Raw genomic sequence first — 20,679 nt, 5'->3', positions numbered from 1 at the left:
CTGGAGCTGCACTATGAAGCAGATCAGAGAGGGAGAGAAAGCTCTGCCCCCTGGGGTCTAAACCGTGTCAGAGCAGGACTCGGGTTCTGCAGGGTGGAGCACAGCCTGCTGATAAAGGCTGAGCCACAGGAGTGTTTGGAGGTGCAGGGTACTATTCACCTTGCAGCTGCCGCAGAGCAGTTTCACTGGGATCTTAAGAAAACGGCAGGCAGGCAGAGCCCCTTTGAATTCACCTCCTCTGCAAAGGGAGGACTACTTGAATGGCTCAGGAGGAGATGAATGCTGAGTGAATGTGAAATGAGCTGATGGCAGTGGAAGGCAATGAAGACGCTTCCATATGCATGACTCTGCCCCCTTTTCACCACTTCCCCTTTTACTCTTCCTATTCTCTATGTGTTTAAAGATGTGATAAAGCCTCCCCAGCTCAGCTTCCATTTTTTTCCCTCCACTTCTGCCACAATAAGCCAAGTGCTCAATTGACTGGGCCTTCAGCTTCCACCTTTGCCTATTTTGAACCCCTGTAATCAACCTAGCTTCTCATCTGGGCACAAAGGCATTTCAAAACTCAATGCCTCAAAGGTATCCTTGGAGACAGAGGAGAAGTTAGAACAGGACAGGGGAATAGTGTCAAACAATATTTAGTTTCTAAATTGAAAAAAGCTTTCAGGATCAAGTAGTTACTCTTATTCACTTTAAAATAGTTCCGCTACAGTTCATAATTTAAAATTTGTTTGTCAGCATTGTCTGTGTTTCTTGCAAATGTAGAGGAGCGTTATCCTGCATCACTGATTCTTCCCATCTGTGTTGAATAATGAAATCTCTTCAACCTTTCCACGCCGAGGAGCATCGAGCCACAGTCCTGTGACCCACACCAAGGTTGCATTAGTATTGAATTTCTGTGAGGTTTGACATTATATAAGTTAACGGTCCCTGTCAGAAGCAGTATATGGATGTGAAAACCCTTTTGTAGCAATGGCTCAACAGAAGATATCTGCCAGTAAGCATCCGTTCTGCAGAGATTAATCATGGTGCATTCATGCTAAATAATCGTAAAGGGTACAACAAATAACTGCTGTCTTCATTTAGAAACAAGGTTGGCCTTAAAACTGAGACCTCTGACCCACGGAGGAGTTTCAAGGTCTCCATGTGAGAGACAGTGAGTCTTGTAGTCACAGATGTAATGCGGCTGGTTCAATAAACACAGGGGGAGCGGTCACAGAGTTTATCGCCTCCACTGTGACTGACTGCTGCTGCTGATCAGGCACAAGCAAATCCTTCCTCTCCAACTCTCCCTCCATTTAATAATGAAATCACTGCTCCTCACTGCACACATACTGTATAAGATAATATTCAACTTGAAATAATTTGTCGCTGTGGCAGATGAAAAATAGCTTCCTGATTTCACTAACAGCAAGTGAGGAGGACGGTAGTGCCTCGGCTCGGACTCAAACTTCCCCCGCTAAGCTACACCTGCACTGTTTCTGGCTCCTCTGGAATTGAAAGCCTGATTTTCTTTTTCCTCTAATCTATTGATGCAGGAAGTCAATAATGTAGATTTAAAGCGTCATAGTGAACAAATGAGTTAGACATATATGTTTGATATTCAATTGAGGCTTCTCTCTTATTCAACTTTGACTGTTACGTTCTTCAGAGTTGACAGTCCCCTGGAGGCAGGGATGACTGATGACGGTGGTATGTACTATAACATATACATGCTGTCGTGAGGCTGATTGGGTCTCAAAAGACCTTATTCTTGCTGATCTCACATACTAACGGACATACGCTCTCTTTCACCCTTTTTATGTCGGCCATGCACAGACAAAAAAAGGAGTCAAAGCTTTTATTATGCAAAGATCTTTTAGAGTAGGGGACGTGCACAGTGTCCTTTAAACACAAGCACAAACTGAGCTGTCAGCAGAGCCCAAGTACCTAAAGAAGCAGCGAGAGAAGGTACAGTGCATTTACTAAATTTTCAGTTGTTTCACATGAAAACATCAAATGTAAGATTGTGGTTTAGAGAAAAGATTTAAAAGAATCTGTGATGGTCATTTTTCACCAGCTTCATACAGCAAAGAACAGTATCCTATTTGATATTCGATGTTTATGGATCTATGAGGAGAGTCATGATCCATTTTTAATATCTGTAAACTGCTAAAAAAGTAATACAGGGTAGAAAGCTATATATTTAAAGTGACCTGTTTTTTTATTTTAATGTTACCTCTACCAAGGGAGTTATGTTTCCCCCCTGTTGGTTTGGTGGGTCTGTCTGTTAGTCAGCAGGATTACGCAAAAACTACAGAATAGATTTCCAAAAAACTTGGTTAGGACATTGGCCAAGAATAATTCCATAAATTCTGTCAAAGATCTGGATCCAGGACATCTTTTCATCACTCTATTTAACAAGAGATGGAGCATTATTTTGTTTTACATTTTTGCATTATGAAAGAATCAGATGGACTGTGAACAGTAAAGGTCTTGATCTCGTGAATTTAAATGTGCTTTTAAAGGGGAATAAGTTTTCTTTCAGCCGCTGTAGAGAAGCAGATGGATCTACAAACCTGTAACTGTCTCCAATAAATAGCTAAGATAGCGTGGATCCACTAGGGAATCCACAGTTCTTCAATATTTCAAGCTCAAACAAACACCACAGATCTGTTGTGGAATTCAAGGACTGTTGGGCCTTGGTAGAGGTATATACTCCACTGGGTGTCATTCTAGTTATTTATTATTTTGTTACAGCAGAAAATAATTCAAGTTGTGTGTGGACAGACATCAGTCAAACTTGGAAAGTGCTTCCAGCAGAGTTGAAAAGTGTGAGTGATTTCAGACGACCCTGGTTCTGGAAATATGGGGTCTATTCGTTTTCTACTACAAAGATGTTATGTGATTGACAGATGGAGGACCCCCAAGGCATGAAACTCTCCTGATTGATTCATCAGTATGAAGTCACACGTCCATAGCATCAGCTTCTGGAGGTGGAGGGTATTGTAGAACTCAGAGTCAGCATTTCCAAAAGTTTTCATTGAATGAAAAGAAAGAGCAAGTGATAATTTAGAGTAAGGAAAAATAATTCTTGAAACCAGTGCCTTTTCAAATTATTAAAAAAACTATAGTTAACAAAGCAATTTGTTCTGAGTGTGTTCTGAGATGAGTCTCAGCAGCAAGTGTAAATTAGTTTTTCTAGGTGCAAGTTGCTTCTCCTTTGTGCATTACTCATGCTAAACTTCTCTCTATACTAGTGTCTTTGTAATATCTTTGTGCACTAACTAGCAGGTTTGTACATGTGCTATACAGTATATGGTATGGAAGTGGAGCACAGCCAAGACATATGCATGTTACATACTGTGTGATGCTAATCAAAGCTGGTAATATATGTGAAAGATTTGCTGCTCTGAGATGATGTGTTGGAACATTGTGTCGGTCGGGTTTTGGGTTTGATCCTCCTTTCAAACGATCTGGTGCTCGGCACTTTAAGGGTAATGTTCTCATTAAAGCTCAGACACGCTGAGAAGAAAGGACTGTGTGCATGTTTTAATACATATATGTGTGAGTGAAGTCATGCGTACACTTACTTGTTAGCATAGGAAAATAACTCATATAGTTCCCTTTGTGATGCTTTCAACTATCTAGTCTAAATATATTGTGTGTGTGTGGTGTGTGTGGTGTGTGACTCTCCCTATGGCCACTTTAACACCCAACTTGTTTGGTCCGGCTCTTCTGACCTTTCAGTTCAGGTGTGGAAGGTGTCTCACTTTGCTCTAATGGACCAAAAGTAGTCAGATCAAAAGAGGTGGTCTCAGCCCAAATCAAACTGAACCATGGATCAATTTGTTTGCAGTTTGACAACTTTTTTTATAATATAAATAAATAAATCAGAATAATTTCAGGAAGTTGAAATAGAATTTAACAACAGAAGAAGAAATGAGGCGAAAGCAACTCACAGGAGTGTCTGCAGTCTTTCCCTCTGACATTATATATTTACGTAGGCATTGCTGCTTGTAATGTTATTTACAGTGGCAATGAAATCAACAAAATGAACCAGATCATTCATTTTCTGATTTCAAACATAAAGACTCATTGTTTAATGCAATATATTAAAAAAAGATGGAAAATACAGTAGGCAAAACAACATTATGCTATTCAAGCAATAGAGACAGGGCGTATCTGTCAGGCAGAAGTTTCCCTTTTACTAAATCTAACCAGATCAAATGTAAAAAAAAGACATGAAAACGCCCTCTGTGTATGAGAGAGCTGCACTGGACAGGACGAAGACACATGTTAGAACATCAGGACATCTTGAAAAGATCTCATGGTTTATTCTCAAGGTGGAGAGACACAGAGGAGCAGGACGACATGATGTATGAAACCATTTTGTCTCTAACGCCTAAATACTTCTGCTGCATTGTGTGCCACTGCCATTACACCATAAGCCCCAGGCTGCTTGGTGATGGTGAGATAGGAGGACAAAGGAAGAGGAAGACAGAGGAGTGAGATAGAAGGAGAGGAGAGGGTTGACCCGTGTGATAGAGAGGTTACGTAATGTCATGCATTACTAATAGAAGAGGAGAGACTCACTCTCTCACTCTGATGAATCTCCACAGCCCTGCTCCAGCGCTAATAAAGGAAGTGATGTGACGTCTTTACCCACAGATTAAGATTGAAATGGAGCTAATGTCATTACACAGTGTATGGTATCTTTATAGGATACAGATCACTGACTTCATGGGGTGGCGCCTCTTCTTTAGACAGGATTTTCTATTAGCAGAGCAGCTGAGACCATATTGAAAATGATCATATGCAGTTTTGTTGAACCTGAAACAGTTACTCTCTCTGCTAACCTGTCAGTTGAGCCAACGCAGTGATGGAGCTCATATTATTATACATAACAACTTATTGTGTAGCAGCTGGTCAGAGCCAGGTGATAAATTGTTTATTCATATAAACCTCATCTACAAAGGGGCTTTAAGCATTTAGCATTATGCTCATCACAAACAGTAAACAGGGCTGTGTGTGTCTTTCGAGGGACGAAGGTCGAACTGAACTGAGACATTCAGGACTATTCAAGGATTTCCATGATTTGCATCACCTGCTTGTCCTGCCCTTACCGCTATCGCCTAGCAACAGTGCAGGATTGTGACACAACGAGAAAGTTTCAATGTCCCTTGGTTTTTTGTCATCATGTGTTTCTTTAACTGTCTAGTTGAGTTGAAGACCGATGCTTACATTTGTAAAGCAAAGTGATGTCTGTACACCAGGAGCATGTCGTCTCTACAGAGGCCGCCATGTTTTTTTTTACAGTATCAGACTGGACAAACTAAACATCTTTTGAGTTTTATGACAGCTGAAGTCTACCACACGGTCTCTTTCATGTTCGATAGGAGAGATGAGGTGTGGGGTACTCAGCAGCAACATGCAACTCAACAATAGATGTCACTAAAATCTACACACTGCACCTTTAAGCCAAGACAAGACAAGGAAACGTATAGAAGTAGCTTTGAGTTCACTCAAACTCCTGTAGAAAAATTAGATGAGTATTGAGTTTCTTATCAAGATTGACTTTTTAACTGTTGTTTCCATAAATATTTATTAGCTTCAGTAACGTCATTAAGTGTAGATGCAATAAAAAAATAAAGCAGAGCAAGAGGGGGGCTGACTAAACAGGTCAGGGCTGTCCCACTCTGGATTAATAGCTGCTTGTTTGCTGAGTGTATTTTGTGCATATCTAAGCTGGCATGGTCCCCTAGGTGAACCACAGGGATGACAGGCAATACTGCAGAGCAGGGAGAAGCAGAATGCATAAATATGTGAGGTGGGCTGATGGTGGATCCCTCGGTAGAAGAGCAGATGAGGTGAAGGAGGTAGCGAAAAAGGAGGAGGAGGAGTGGATGAGTAATCTGAGCAGGCTGTCTCTGTATCTAACTGTTATAGTCTTTACATTAAAGAAATCCAGAGACTCATACATAGAAGTTTAACTGTCATATCAATGTTTTGGGTTAAGAGATGTCATGGCTGGTGTTAAAACTACAAATGAGGCTGTATCTGTGTTGTCACTACTCTCTTTTTATTTATTTACTTAGGGTTAAAAGGGTGCATGTAAAAAAATGAGTGTAAAAAGAATTTCCCCTTGAGGGATCAATAAAGTATCTCTTCATCTCTTCTTCTTATTGAAGGTCTGCATTTCTTTGCAGCAGGATGCACGCCAGTAACAGAGTTACTACCCAGTTACACCATCAAAATAAACTCTCGTATCTTTTCATCCACAGTTGGATGTATCAACCACAGACTTCGCTGGAAACCTTGTGGATGGTCCCACCTTACTACTGATCACTGTCATCGACCAAAATGACAACCGGCCCATCTTCAAAGAGACGAGATACTCTGGAGAGGTGCTGGAGGGATCTCCCACAGGTTGGTGACATTGTTATATTAAAGGACTCCAGGGACAACTGGGGACTCTTATTGGATTTAGCTGGGCAGCGATATTTTGCACACACTGATGTGAAGAGATGTGTCTGATGGGCGGTGTGGTACAGTCGTGATGATGAAATATATATTTGTTTCCTGACGGTGGTTTTTATGTGTAGCTGTGGTGATGGATCCAAACACAGATTGCAAATTGAGCATAGCTGAATAATTAAAGCACTTAAAGACCAGCATCTTTAATGAGATCACTGAACTTTTACATACAGTTAATATTTTAAGTTGCAGAGGCACTTTAGCAGATGTTACGGTCTACATTACACCTGTATATACTTGAGATGCCATTTCATTAGTTGGTAACATTTAACGGTACATTTCAGCTGGCAAGCTGCTACCCATCTAGGCTGTATCCAGTTTCATTCATATTTAAAGGGGTAATTCACTCATTGTGCAGATGGAGGGGTGGGTGAAGTGTTTGAGACCACAAAACACTTCTGGAGTCTCAGCGTTGCAGCCAAATTCAATACCATTAAAGTATATGGCTACCAATTCTTCAAATGTAAAAAAACAACAGAAAAAAAAGCCTCCATATTGCTCCTGTGGTTTCATCCAAAGCCCCGACATTCAAATTCAACTGGAAACAGCATCATTAGGCTGCAACACTGTTCACCCCTGAAACTCCAAAAATGTTTTGTGGACTCAAATTGTTCACCCACCCATCCATCGGCACAGTATTGAGGAGATAATGAGTGAATTTTCCTTTTTTCAATGAACTACCCTTTAAGCGAACCTCAATGCTTTATTTATCAATCATAGCGTTAAATACGTATGTGATAAGTCAACTGCAGAAAAAGTGCTGTAAAAAGCCAAAGCTGTAATTGAATCAATAATTGGTGTGATCTATATTTGCCTTTAAAACAGCTCCAGTTCTCCTCAGTAGACATGCAGATATTTTCTTTTCAAAATAAGTTTTAACATCTTTGAGAACCTTCCACGGGTCTTCCGTGAATTAAGGTGGTTTCAGTTTCTCCTGTCTCTTCATCTAATCTCAGACTGACTCAGAGATGTTGAGATCAGGCCTCTGTCTGAAGCCGGACTCCTCTTTCTTCTTGTTGAAAATGTTCTTACTCTGGCTGTATGTTTGGAAAGCTGTCATCCAGACCTGCAGGTATTTTGCATTACAGATACACATTTTGATATCTGAATATGTTGGCATAATTTGCCACATTGGCGATGGTATTTGAGTTTGACCAACGGTGCAGTACTCAAGTCCGAGCCAAAGAGAGAAGAAGAGTTTGAACAGTAGATAACACAGAAAAAATTAAAGAGGCTGTAGCAACACAGAATGCAATAGTGATGACGATTGTGGCAGAGGAGGTGGAGGGGATCATCCAGAAAATAGCAGGGTTGGTTAATACTCCTGTCTAGTTGTCGGAAGTGTCCTAGAGTAGGAAGTTGCTGAAGCTAAGTTACTCCCTAGCTACTAACGTAGCTCCTTGTTTTTTAAAAGGGTTCAAGAGTGATTGGACTTGGTTGTTGATGCAGCACCTCTCATTCTTCTCCAGTTGTGAATGAATGTCCTGTATCTCAGATGCTAAACCTCTGTGGGACCATTATCAAGGCCATTGGTGTCCTTTGGCTCATCAGTGCTTGTGCCGGAAGGATTTAATGCAGGACTCTTGTATTAATTCTAGCTAAGTGTGCCAAAAAAATGGACAACTGAGGGTAAGTTATAAATCAGGGAGTTGTTGTTGACTGCTTCCAGTCTATATCTGAAGTAGAAGGGCGACTCGGCACCACCTCTGCTTGTCATGGAGAACATCTCATGGTCAAATGGTTGAAAGTGAATAATTTTGAGGCGAGACTGGCAGAGTCTTTGAGAAGAGTCTTCAACTCCGGCTTCTGCTGTAAATCTTCTCCCTCCCTCACATGCATATGTCAGTTTGTCAGAGTAACTTCTTTTTGGTTTTCTGAGCTGTTGTCACCGCTATCACTGTTATTTTTGTGAAGCAGCATTCGTGAGAGACATTTCGTGCCCTCACTGAGATGGAATATAAATAAATGTGTTCTTTTTTTATGTACAGTATTTCTATTTCTGGAGAGGTTTACTGTCTTTTACTAATCTTATGCAGTGTCATATCGTGTGTGTGTGTGTGTGTGTGTGTGTGTGTGTGTGTGTGTGTGTGTGTGTGTGTGTGTGTGTGTGTGTGTGTGTGTGTGTGTGTGTGCGCGCGCGCGGTCTTTAAAGCAGGGGAAATTAGCGGTGGTGTGAATTATCATCCACCACACAATGACCATTTGTGACTTGATGCTTTTGTGGAGGCCACTACTTCCTGGAAAAGATGTCCGTTGCCGTAAACTGCCATGTTCCATTTGGCTTTTATTCTTGAATGGTTTCCTATACAAGGCAAAGGATTTGGATTCATATTTCCTCTCCTGCAACACAATAAAAACAGGTTTCCTTTATGGTGAGACTTTGTTGTAAACCTGCTCTGGACTGTTGTGCTTTGTAGGTGAAAGGAAAAAGTGATTGATTTGATTTGCAGTCGTTATTTCCAGTTCTTGGTTGTACATTGTTTCCAACTGCGATAGTTACACTGCATGGTGCTGATGATGAAATTAGGAAAAATCAGTTGCTTCACCCTGTGAGCTCCTGCTGTTCACCACGCAATCCTTACCTCTAATTCACAGAAATAAAATCGTGCCCCTTAGGTCCAGCTGTCAAGTGTCTTGAGGGCAGTGCACAGATTTTTTGCAGAAAGACTGTAATCCTCGTGAATTTAGAAGTAAAAAGGACAGACAACAAAATAAATCCGCTAAAACTAAAACTTGCAATGCCTCTCAATTTGTTTGTTCTCACATCATCATTTGCACAATAAGTCAACAGACAATTTAATCACTGGCAGAGCTTCTGAAATAACACACACACACTGGTCGAGCTTCCCATGGAGATATGTTAAGTGGTTGTCAACTTCATGCTGTAGTTGTTTTGTAAATTGCTAATACAGACATTGCCTATTCAGTGATATACATCAGGAATGCAACGGCACGTCATTACTGGCTGTGGAGAATTGGAAAAGTATAGTCTGACAAACATGCACATTCAATACTTGTTAGAATAATTCAGTCAAACTCATTGTCAGGAACCTGCACAATTATTTTGAGGGTCTGTCGCTCAAACTGTAAATACCTGAATGGTGGGATGTATGTTTTTTATATCAATATAACAATATTTATATAATATGTTTACATTATATATGTTTTTCCCCGTTTTCTAGTATAATTCTGCCTGATTCTCATGCTTTTGTGCAGCATCTATTGTTTTTCCTCCCACTGTTACTTGCGTTACTGTTTTTATATAGAAACTCGCACACTGAACATTAGCCTCATATCAACCTGATGTGTCCCCTGCTGCTCTGCATGCTCGCCCTCACTCTCTGGTCTGGAGCCATGTAGTTGGGCCTCATCTTAAAATAAATTATTAGGATCAAAATTAAGAACACCATTATCCACCTACACTTTAATGCAACCACCTGAATTCTGATGGATGCTGACAGGGATGATGAAAAATGCATTGGTACCTTAACTGTATCTTTTGTCTTTCCTGCACACTCTACATGAAATTACAGGCTTACGTAATGCTTGTGTGTGAAGTTTCCAAGTTTGTGTGTGCGGTTCCCACAGACTTGACCACACATGACTAATTCCCATCAGGGAAATCTCTTATGGATTCGGCTCCAGACAGATCTCAACCTCCCAGAATACCTGAGTCATCACGCTGGGGTAGTTTCTTAGCCCTCACTATGATTAGCATGCAACTTAACTCTGGCTTCTGCGAACTCAGCACCAATACATTTTTAAAAAACCCATTTCACATTACTAGGTTGGATCTGATTTCATCCATCAGAAAACTTCTTTTGACTTGGCCCGATAGAATTCAATTTGGTTTAAATGCAATTATCTTGTTTTTTATTGTATTTCTGAGAAAGCAAAGATTTTCAAAGAGGGGTTTTATCCCTGTAAAGTGCTTTTTCCTAAATGGATTATAAACAAAGTGGACAAAACAAAATGAACTGAAATTTTATTTTACTTTCACCATGTTGTGGTCTGACAGCTCCTTGGTAGTTTAGTTTCCATGGATGCCGGATCCAATCGATCTCAGAGATAAGATGAAGGGTGTAGCTTTAGAGAGCATGTTTCTTGCAAACGCCCGCAACTCTGTGTTCTAAATAGTTCACTTAGTCGACACGTCAGTGCAGCCTCGGATATCTGTCGAGTAAGAAATGAATCATTTAAAATAATCTAAACAACTAATCTGTCAGTTCCCCGTAAATTCCCTGGTCAGTTAGCAGAACGTTTCAAAGGATTTTTTAGTGTGAGTATGCCACTCCAGAAAGTTAAATCACAGACGGACGTCGCTGTAAAGCAAACAACAAACAAGTTCACCCTGCCAAAAAAAGAAACATCATAAAATATAAATATATGTGCACATAAAAAGGTTTCCTTGCAGCTAATATTGATATTCTTATCTCAACTGTCTGGGTGATTTTAGCACAGCAAAGGTTGCATCTTTGAAGTTTCAAAAGAGAATTGAAATTCCTTTTCTTTGACATAATGAGTGATGAGTTTTACTTTGTCTCTACTGCTGTGTTTTCACAAATTAGCTGAACAGAAGTATTTTTTATAGAATGTGTCACTTTTTTGTTTTGTCGTAGTGCTAAAGTATTTTACTTCTCTAAAATATCTCTCTGTTTAGCATGCATTACACTGTATACCATTCATTACATCATGCATGTATGTTCATTATGTTGTATCTTGTATATCAAAGAGCTGGTTGAGGGTTAAGACTTGGTTTTGGGGTTAGAGTTAGGTTTAGGTTAAGGATTATTAGTTTGGATGGTTAAGGTTAGTATAAGAGGCTAGGAATTGTATTACGTCAATGAGTGTCCTCACTATGTGTGTGTGTGTGGGTCCAGGTATTACACACATTGTTAGGGTCTAAATCTGTTTACACAGTCATATAATGGGGATTTATGTAAATAATACAATTTTAACTTGAGGACATGTTTTAAGGTTAGACTAAAGCTAAGGTTGGAGCAAGTATGGTTAAGTCATGGAGATACAACTGTGTGTGTGTGTGTGTGTGTGTGTGTGTGTGTGTGTGTGTGTGTGTGTGTGTGTGTTTACACTGTAGTGTCTGGGCAGCAGGGGAAGCTGTAGGGGAGAATGCTGTGACATTTCTGTGCAAACTGATAACAAAGGCAGCCAAAGCATGAGTCTCTGAGCCCTCTCTGTCTCGTCTGTTTACTTCTCCTCTCGTCTTTCTTTCTTCTCTCTATTCCCTCTTTATCTCTTTCATTCTCTTTTGCCTCCATGCCTGCATTCCCTTGGGCTTTGTGCACACATCAGCCTCCATTTTTTTCCTCTCTGCTCGGCCGTCTTCTCTGTTTCACTATATTTTCTCCATCTGTGCCCTGTCTTACCAACTTTTAAGAACCTCTGTTTTTGTCTTACTTGCTTTTCCACCACTTCACAACCGTTTTTTTAAATTTTGTTTTGACGGGATGGTAACTTTTTGAAGTCTGGGCATGGGCGCCGGTGACTCGCAATGATGTAAGTGTTTTGTTGACAGATTTTTGTTTTACACTCCCAGACAGCCACAAACAAGCCAACATCCCAACTGACATGGCTGAAGGATCTATTTTTTCATTCTTACTTTGTTTTTTTATTGAAGGATAAAGCAAGTGTTATTCTGTATTTTTCATGCTGTCAACAAATTCCACAAAAAGACCAAAAGCCAAAGATGTGTCTAATTTTCAGGTTCAGTTTTATCAAATCTATCAAATGGGGTAAGAGCTAATTGGTAAAGAATTATTTCAGTAGCTCATAAATGCACATTTTGTGCTGTAGTGACTATTTACAGCAGCAGAACTGTGTGACTCACCAACTGAAAGGCAGCGATGATGATGTATGTTGATTGTATTGAGGAAACCTGTCAACTTGCTTCAAAGCGACATACTGGTGGGATTTTTCACACCCGCACTATATGTGATGTTTCCCCACATCAAAATCATGATGGATCAATCGTGTGTATACTTGTTTACATATAGGATGATTAATTTACTTGGATTTGACGAGTTGCGTAACCCATTACCCTAAAAATATTAAATTAGAATTTTTCTTTATCTCTTCATTGTAAAATGAAAGTCCTATAGCTTGACCAACATGGATTCTGGGGAATAAAAAAAACTTCTGATAGAGATAAATTGAACTGCTCTTCACTGACTTTAAGCGATGCTTTGTTACACCATTGATTGATTGATTGAGCATTTGAAGCAAGTTTCACTTCAAGTTCAACTTAAATAAAAACAGTAAATAGGGTAAAACATGCTAAATGCTTTTGTCATATATATATATATTTTTTTTTTTCTTGGCAGTTTCTACTATCTGAACTAGTATCTAATTATACTTCATCAAGATAAAAAGTTCCTCATCTCTGCATAGCATCAGGTGATGTTCCATTTACAAGATATATCCCCCATTTCAAACCTTTTATTTGCTGATGCCATCATTGAGAGTCATGCATATTGGTAGCGGATTCACAGAGGTGGAATTACTCGGACTATATGTTTGGGGACAGGATGGTATGCAGCAGGAACATGACTGTGTAGGGAATGTCGTGGTTTTCACTAATTTATATTTATCCTCTGCCAACACCATGCAGACGCATTAAATCTAGCATCAAGGTGATATATCTTGTGTAATTGGACATGATGTGGTGTAAATGAAGATATTACTCATAGCCGAGTCTCTGTTTGTGTTCCAGACTAATTTGTTTTTATATCAAAAGTAATTAAGGCCTGAGCTCCTGCTGTGATGAGAGAGAAGGATGGATCTGGTTCACTGTTCTGCTCTGCTGCTTGGGTGGGTGGGCTACATGGATACAAACTTTCTCTTGATATCTCATTTTATTCCAGTACATTTTAAATCTTCGGCTCTTTTCCTTTTGCAGTTCCATATTCCAATCCCAGTTTCCCTGGCATTGTGCATGCTGGCTCACTGTAATGACTCACTGATGTGTAAATGGAACTGAGCCGTCATTATTGTCACAGTGTTAAATATAAAAATACCTGCTGTGAAAAAGGTATTTGGCAAATCTACTGTTTTTATGTTTTGGCAAATCCAGCTAATTAATTACCAGTGAAATCACAAAGCATATTGTTATTTTTCCATCCAAGGTAAACACACTTGGTATCAACACTTTTACAAAACAAGATTATCTATTTACTTTCTCTTGGTGCAGGGACCAGTCAAGGTGTTTACTTTAACAGCTACAGGAGATGCACATCATTGGGCGTTGTTGGACTAAGGGTCAGGAGAAAAACATTATCAGTTGGTGTGTGAAGAGTTGACATTGATCAGTGAAAAGCTTTCTCACAGTTTAAATGGAGAAAAAGACCATGCCCGAGAGAGAAACGTATTAAATATCCTTGCTAGAATAACAAGCAATATGGAATAGAATAGAATAGAATAGAATAAATAGAATAGAATCATATTTGTTATGTTCACCATCGTAGTTTAACATGTTTGTGTGTGTTTATATTAATAGTACTGTAATATAAGCCAGTAGCCAGTCAGATTTACTGCCTTAGCGTATTCTCAAGTTGGGCCTGTATCATTGATCACAAGGCCAAAACTCTTGATGACGCTAAAACATAACTGAGGTTATGTCCCCAACATTCTTAAGCGGCTGCTAACACATGCTAACATCTACTTGTAATTCCTAACTTAAATAGTGCAAAATACCTTCAAACGTACAAGGGAAGTTCATAACCAAGTACTATATTCTAAAATAGCCATTTGGCACTGAACACAAATTGTAGAAATTGTTGATGGAAGGAAATACTTTGTTTTTTGAGTATTGGAAAACATTTTACTTTGACCTGATAATGGCAATAGTTTAATAAGAGTTAATACAATTAATCCTGAGGGGAATACAATGTGAGAAATACCATTGGAATCCATGCATTTGGTATTTACCAACCTGAGGGTTGAAGGTTGGGTACCTTCCAAAGTCATCAGCTCATGGCCCAAGGCCACAGCTCCCTCCTTGGTTTATTGGGGATCACACCTCACCACGCCACTCACCAGCTACAATGTGCTGTAGATGTCCAGTGGTGTGTTGACAGTAGGAGTGTAAGCAAAAAACTGAAACTATACTCCATCAGTTTAGCATTGATGTTCGCAGACAGTTAAATGTATAGTTTTGCTTATAATTGAGAATGAAAGTATGAATATCACTGTAGTGTTTGGATTGCAGTGCTTCAGGATTTAGAGAGAATCAGCCACCAACCAAAGGGTCAATGTTTCAATCCCCAGATCCTGTGAATGGGTGAATGTAGCTTGTGGTAAAAAGTGCTTTATACAAATTCAGTCCGTTCTTAACTGGCTGAGAACAAACAAAAAGAAAAGTCCTGTAACCCATTAGACTCCACAAATCGTACTTGATAAATGCCATCCAAGGATTTTAGCATGTTATGTTGCAGTTGTTTAGATGTGCATGTAATTATGTGTTGAGAATAGAAGTAAGACAGGTAAGACAAGGGTTTATAAGAGGTTATATTGTGGTTTATGTGGGTTAGCTTGCACCAAGTCATAAAACTTCCTGGTCTGGCTAGAGGTTAGAAACTCAGTCATTCTCAACATAAAAAGTGGAGTCGATAGTAACACGGCCTCCTGTTGTCCTCCCACAACAGCAACTTTCACCCAAAAAAAAGGTGTAGGCAAGAAATCATGAAAATTGGGCCTGAGGAGCACAGTGGCTGTGCTGAGAACTTGTTTAGTACCATTCGTCACTTGTCTGCAGTGGTTGCCAGCATATGGTTACAGAATTGTCTAAACTGCAGTCATTATGGTTTCTGTCCTGTGCCCCCTGTGCTGCTGTTGCTGGCCCCTCGATCTCTATGCCTGCTTCTCTGCTACAGCGTCACAACTGCTACATACATCGCAGGACAGGAGTCACATCTCTGCCAGCATGCAGGAGAGAGGGGGAAAAAAACTTCAGCAGAATAAAAGGCGAACAAAATCAATAGTGAATTGCAAGTGTGGGTACCTTTGGTTACTTTCAGGAAGGCTGGTAGGATTTGAGGTCGAGGGCTTTTGCAGTGCCAACTGGCTGAAGAGAAAGCAGGAGGGAGATTGATTCAGGGGAAAGATAATGATCCGAATGAAAGATTACACCAAAAATGACAGGTAATTTGTGGCATGATGGTGCATTATGGTCTCTAACACCCCACCACCCCTCTCTCCCTCACTCTGTCTTTCCCTTTGTTAGCTGGAGAACAGTCTGTCCAGCACCCTACCAGATGACCCGCTGTCCCACAATGCCTCATTATCAGCCTGTCAGACTGAGAAAGCCTGGCAAATTAATGTCCAAGGTATCTACTGAGGTTGCTGCCCAATTAACTCTCAGGCATTGTTGTGTTAGGATAAATGAGTCCCCCCCCCCCCCCCCCCCCCTGCACATATGGATGTGTATGTACACGTTGCCATTTGGTTTAGCTGAGTAATAAGCCCACTTGGTCAGCTTTTATTTTCCTCTAATTACTTGGTGACGCGTGTTTAGCTCCCGCGTCGAAACAGAAAATGATTTGGTGGCGTGCCGCTGACATTTTGACGTTAAAGATCCCATGCTGAATAACGAGTGATTGAAGTCGTCGGCATCTGCATTCTGACCACAGCGGCGCAACTCCGTGTATGTCCTCACGGCCAGTTGATAGAAATGCTAAATCCAATCCAGCGAGAAACTCTTAGGGTATTCGCTCATTCATATGCATCTGTTCTCTTTTCACAAGTAAGGCATCATTGATTTTCCTGAGCCCTCTTAACTGAGCTATCTTCTTTTGAATTACCATAGGGAGCGATATGCATTACACCACTGAGGGGAAAAAATTGCATTCTAAATGGGCTTTATTTTCAATAGTGATTTGATCTGAATATATGTGAATAGGATTTTATTTGGATACAATTCTGTGGTTTGGAGTAAATTATTTCGCTCCCTTGTGGGTTTTATGTGGTTCCACGCATCATTTTAAAGCTAAATAGCATCAACATCCATCTCTCTCCCTCTCTTATCCTTTTATTGCTGCAGTGTTATGCAGATGGGGAATTTGTGCCTAATTTCAGAGAGAGAAGTATAGTTTTATTGCAGAATATCACCGTGTACAGAGAATCGGAAATTCAAGGTGAGACAATGGCTCAACTCCAGTGTTTGAGTGCTGCTAATCTGTTAAAGAGTTTTGTTCCTCCTTTGCCCTAAGTCCCACCTCAACTCAGGCTTGATTATACGTCCCTCTCTCCGTCCTCTTACTCACACAGTCTCTCAAAACCATGAGTCCAGCAGACAAGCCAATATCTCCCCATTGCTCCATTTATGCTCCTCCTCCTGGACAAGAATAGACAGCTGTTGCCCCTCTTAAAACCCCCCATTGCACTGTAGGTTCTCCAATTTAGATTATCTCCCCTGTTTGCTTCACAAGACTGATCCTGGCCATCATAGCCCGTCCCTATCGGAAACCAGACCCTTAAAAGTCTGAACAGAAAAATGTGACCAAAGAGAAGATTAGTTATTCGATGAACAGGTTGCTGGTTATGTTGCAGCAGTAACAATGTGAAATCAAAGGATGAGGACACATTTTTCTCCAAGCCTGTCAAACAACAACAATATAAATACAGACATCTGCCTTGTGTTTATTCTAGTCGGTCTATTGTTGTACCTCGGTGGACCACACTGGCATTTATGATTGGTCTGTTTTACATCACATTTGGGTCACATTGTTTTTGTTTTTCAAAGATCTGATGCCAACATTAATTATCCTATCATGTACAAAATGTGTAGTTATTATTAAATTGCATTCAACTCAAAGTATTGATTCACACTGGTAATTACAAGCTCATAGAGATTCCAGCAAGGCTGTAGATTTGTGTCATTTTTATTTTACACTTGATATATATATATGTATAATGAAATAAAATCACTCCTTAAATGTCATTACGGAAACCCACATGACAAAGAAATACATTGAACTATGTGATAAGAATAGAAAATATATAAATAAAACAGTCTGTTGTTACCACATACAGTGTCTCCATTTGACTTTTGTGTCTCCTGTCTTCCTGCATTTAGTTGATAATTACTGAAAAATAATTGAAGAGCGGTGTATTTATAGATTGTTTACTCCAAGGACATCTCAAAGCAGGAAAGGAAGCAGGGACGTAAAGTTGTTTCTTTTCAACAAAAGTAGAAAAGTCAAAAGGATTCCAATTAAGCTCATGATTAGCATCACCCTGCTGAAATAGCCGGGAAATGTATTATCACGTTACACTGAGGGCTGAAGATCACTCGCAAACATTCCCACCAAGAGCTACGTCTCACTGTCTTTCTTCCTCTCAGAAGTGTGGCACTTCATTTCTTTCATTAAGACGATGATCAGGCCTCAGCATTCTGATGAGATTATGATTGGAAGAGACAGTCTCCTCTATATAGACAGCCTGTCATTTTGGAAATTACTGCTGCGTGTGTTGGAGCGAACCTCGACTGTACACGACTACTCCCTCGCTCTCCTTTCCTTCTCTCGTCTCCTGCAGCCAACCTGTCGTTTTTTTTAGATAACGGCAAGTTGTCCACCACTCGGGCTGCGAGAAGCAACAGATAAGCCGAAGGGCAAAAAAAACTAAAAACCTCTTTGATTGAGTATTGATCTGGGATTGTCAGACAAGCTGAGGCGACGTAGTTCACACATGAGAACAAGGCGGCGGCCCGCTGTGCATTTTTCTGCTGTAATCAACTCTGCACGGCAAAGTGATGTTTCCATCAGCCAGGAATTACATGGTCCTGTCATGATGGTATATAGTGAGCTGCGATCATGTGGTCCTGTCAAAAAAACAACGAACGGTAGCGGCGGTAATGGAATTGTCAAATCCTCAATATCATGCCACATGCTGTATATCACCTTTAAGCAAAGGAATTTGTGTTTCATGACATTTCACTGCTGAGTAATGAAACCATGGGTAGAAATCAATAGGAACAAGACAATGTGAAGTGTTTGAGAGAAGCTCACACAGCAGTAACTACCTGTTCTGGATAAATGGCCATATTGATAAGAGGTATGAGATGGGTGTAGCCATGTGGAGTGATGGAAAGATGGATTTGGGCGTGTTTCTTTTCTCCTCTTCATTTATTTTTATTTTCCCTCTGACAGCTTGAAAAATGGTTTAGCGATGAAAATAAACATATAGCTCTTGATAAAAATAGACCGCTGTCAGAGTCATATTTCCCTGAAGCTTTAGAAAAATTGCTTTTCCTGCATTCATTCATCAACAAACGCACTGGTTTGTTTGGTCCCAGGAGGAACACTGGTGCAGTATTTATGTTCCAGACACACAACAGAGAAGCATCTAATTGCCTCCATGAATGCTTTTATAGTTTTTTGAGCACTAGAGGTAATTTTTGGCATCTGAATCGATTCCTGAAAGTATTAGACAGTAATTGAAACAGCAAGTCCCCTGCACCCAGCATGTTTTATTAGTAATTATTGACAGATCTAGATCATATATTGCAGGCTTGTGTCTTACAGTGGATGTTATGAAACGCACCATTTCATCTCATCATGGACACGTCGATCATGCCAAAGATGTGATTATTAAAACAATTTTGATTCTATAGTAGTATTACCATAAGAAACTGTGGATTTTATATGATCTCATATATTTGCATTTAATAAAGAAACAATGTCTTACTGGGAAAACCAGTTTACATTTTCAAAAAAAAGTTGGTATTTAAATGTCTGTGTCTCAAAAAAAACTTCTTGAGCCTGTGGTTACATTAGCTGTGATGGTAAATTCTGTATTATGATTATTTCCACAAACACAAGTCTTCAGTTCAATAACAGTCATATCATGCTCTTCTTCTGGTTCAAGTTATTTCCTCTTCTGAGTCAAACTCTTGCATGACAAAGGCATGTCTTACATATGTGTTTTTGTATTTTTCTTTAAATGTAGCTTTAGTTTTTGTTAGAACTTTAACCAGTAAATAAGTCATCAAATGATATGAAAAAGAATAAAACTTTAATATATTTGGAGGGTATTTTTACTTGTTTTTCATCTAACTGTTACTGTTGGTTTTTGTATGTTCCTCCTGGGCAGGTTGGAATCTGTGCATTGTTTAATGTGAACGATATCTAAGCACTGTATCTTTATCACAGTTTTATCTTTCCCTGAAAGCTCAGGAATACTTTACACTTCGTTCTTCATTTTTAAATAATTCATATACAGTGGCATCTGCCCTGCGCCATCTTCTATTTCTTTAATGTTTGCAAAGGTTAGAGGTTTAGGGATAATAAATGGTGTCCAATGTGGCATGCAGTCCTTCTAATGCATCAAATGGTGATAGCATGATTAAAAGAGAAAAGAACAAGAACATAATAACATAATGTGTTCATTAATTTCTATTTCATGCTGATGTTGTTTTAGAGATTCTGACAAACAGACGGGTCGCTAACTCCCCTGACCTCTTTTGTCTTTCTCCTCATAAGCGAACCATAATTGTGTCCTCAAGGACACGTGTCTCTTCACTGAACTCTGCTTTACTTTTCCTCTCAAATCCTCGTGACAGAAACTGTACAGTGCAGAGCAAAAAAAAAAAAAGAAAATGTCAGCAACTTCAGACTTGACATCCAACACAGTGCGTAAGTGTTTATAATGCTGACGCCGAAATGACTTCAAGAGACCTCTAGCACAATTTGGCAGAGGAAAGTTGGGGAGCAGGAAGCACGTGCACAAGAAGTGCAGATGCGCACATACACACACACACACACGCAGAAGGTAGACAAATAACACGTTAAAAACAAAGAATTAACTAAATGACTTGTGCTACAGAGGAGGTTCAGGTTTAAAAACCAATTAGCCGTGTTTTTAAACACCACAATTTAGTGTGGCGGGTATTTTTGTTCTCTCTTCCTCTTTTTCTCTTTCACACACACTTTAAAGCACCAGCTTCACTGGTATTGAGTTTTTCTCCATTTTTTGCATATTTACATGTCAAGTATGTCTTTTGAGTCTTTGAAATCACCAGAATCATCATATAGAAAATTATGTTATACAAAACTAGAAGACACACCAAATTGCCCCCACTTGTCGATATCAGTCCGCTTAATATGCTTGATTCTTTTTCACAAAGATAAAGAAAGTATCAAAAATAAA

General features: G+C 39.7%; 1 protein-coding gene across 1 annotated transcript in view; it reads left to right on the top strand.

Annotated features, from left to right (window-relative positions):
* Positions 1–20,679, top strand: part of cdh13 (cadherin 13, H-cadherin (heart)) — a 275,119-nt gene that overhangs the window by 139,417 nt on the left and 115,023 nt on the right. The window contains exon 7 of the mRNA XM_020079467.2: positions 6,264–6,408. Within this exon, the coding sequence (XP_019935026.2) occupies positions 6,264–6,408 (145 nt within the window). The remainder of the gene's footprint in view (positions 1–6,263; positions 6,409–20,679) is intronic.

This window comes from Paralichthys olivaceus, chromosome 7 (assembly GCF_024713975.1).
Source record: "Paralichthys olivaceus isolate ysfri-2021 chromosome 7, ASM2471397v2, whole genome shotgun sequence".
NCBI lineage: Eukaryota > Metazoa > Chordata > Actinopteri > Pleuronectiformes > Paralichthyidae > Paralichthys > Paralichthys olivaceus.
This window is presented reverse-complemented; position numbering and strand designations above follow the sequence as displayed.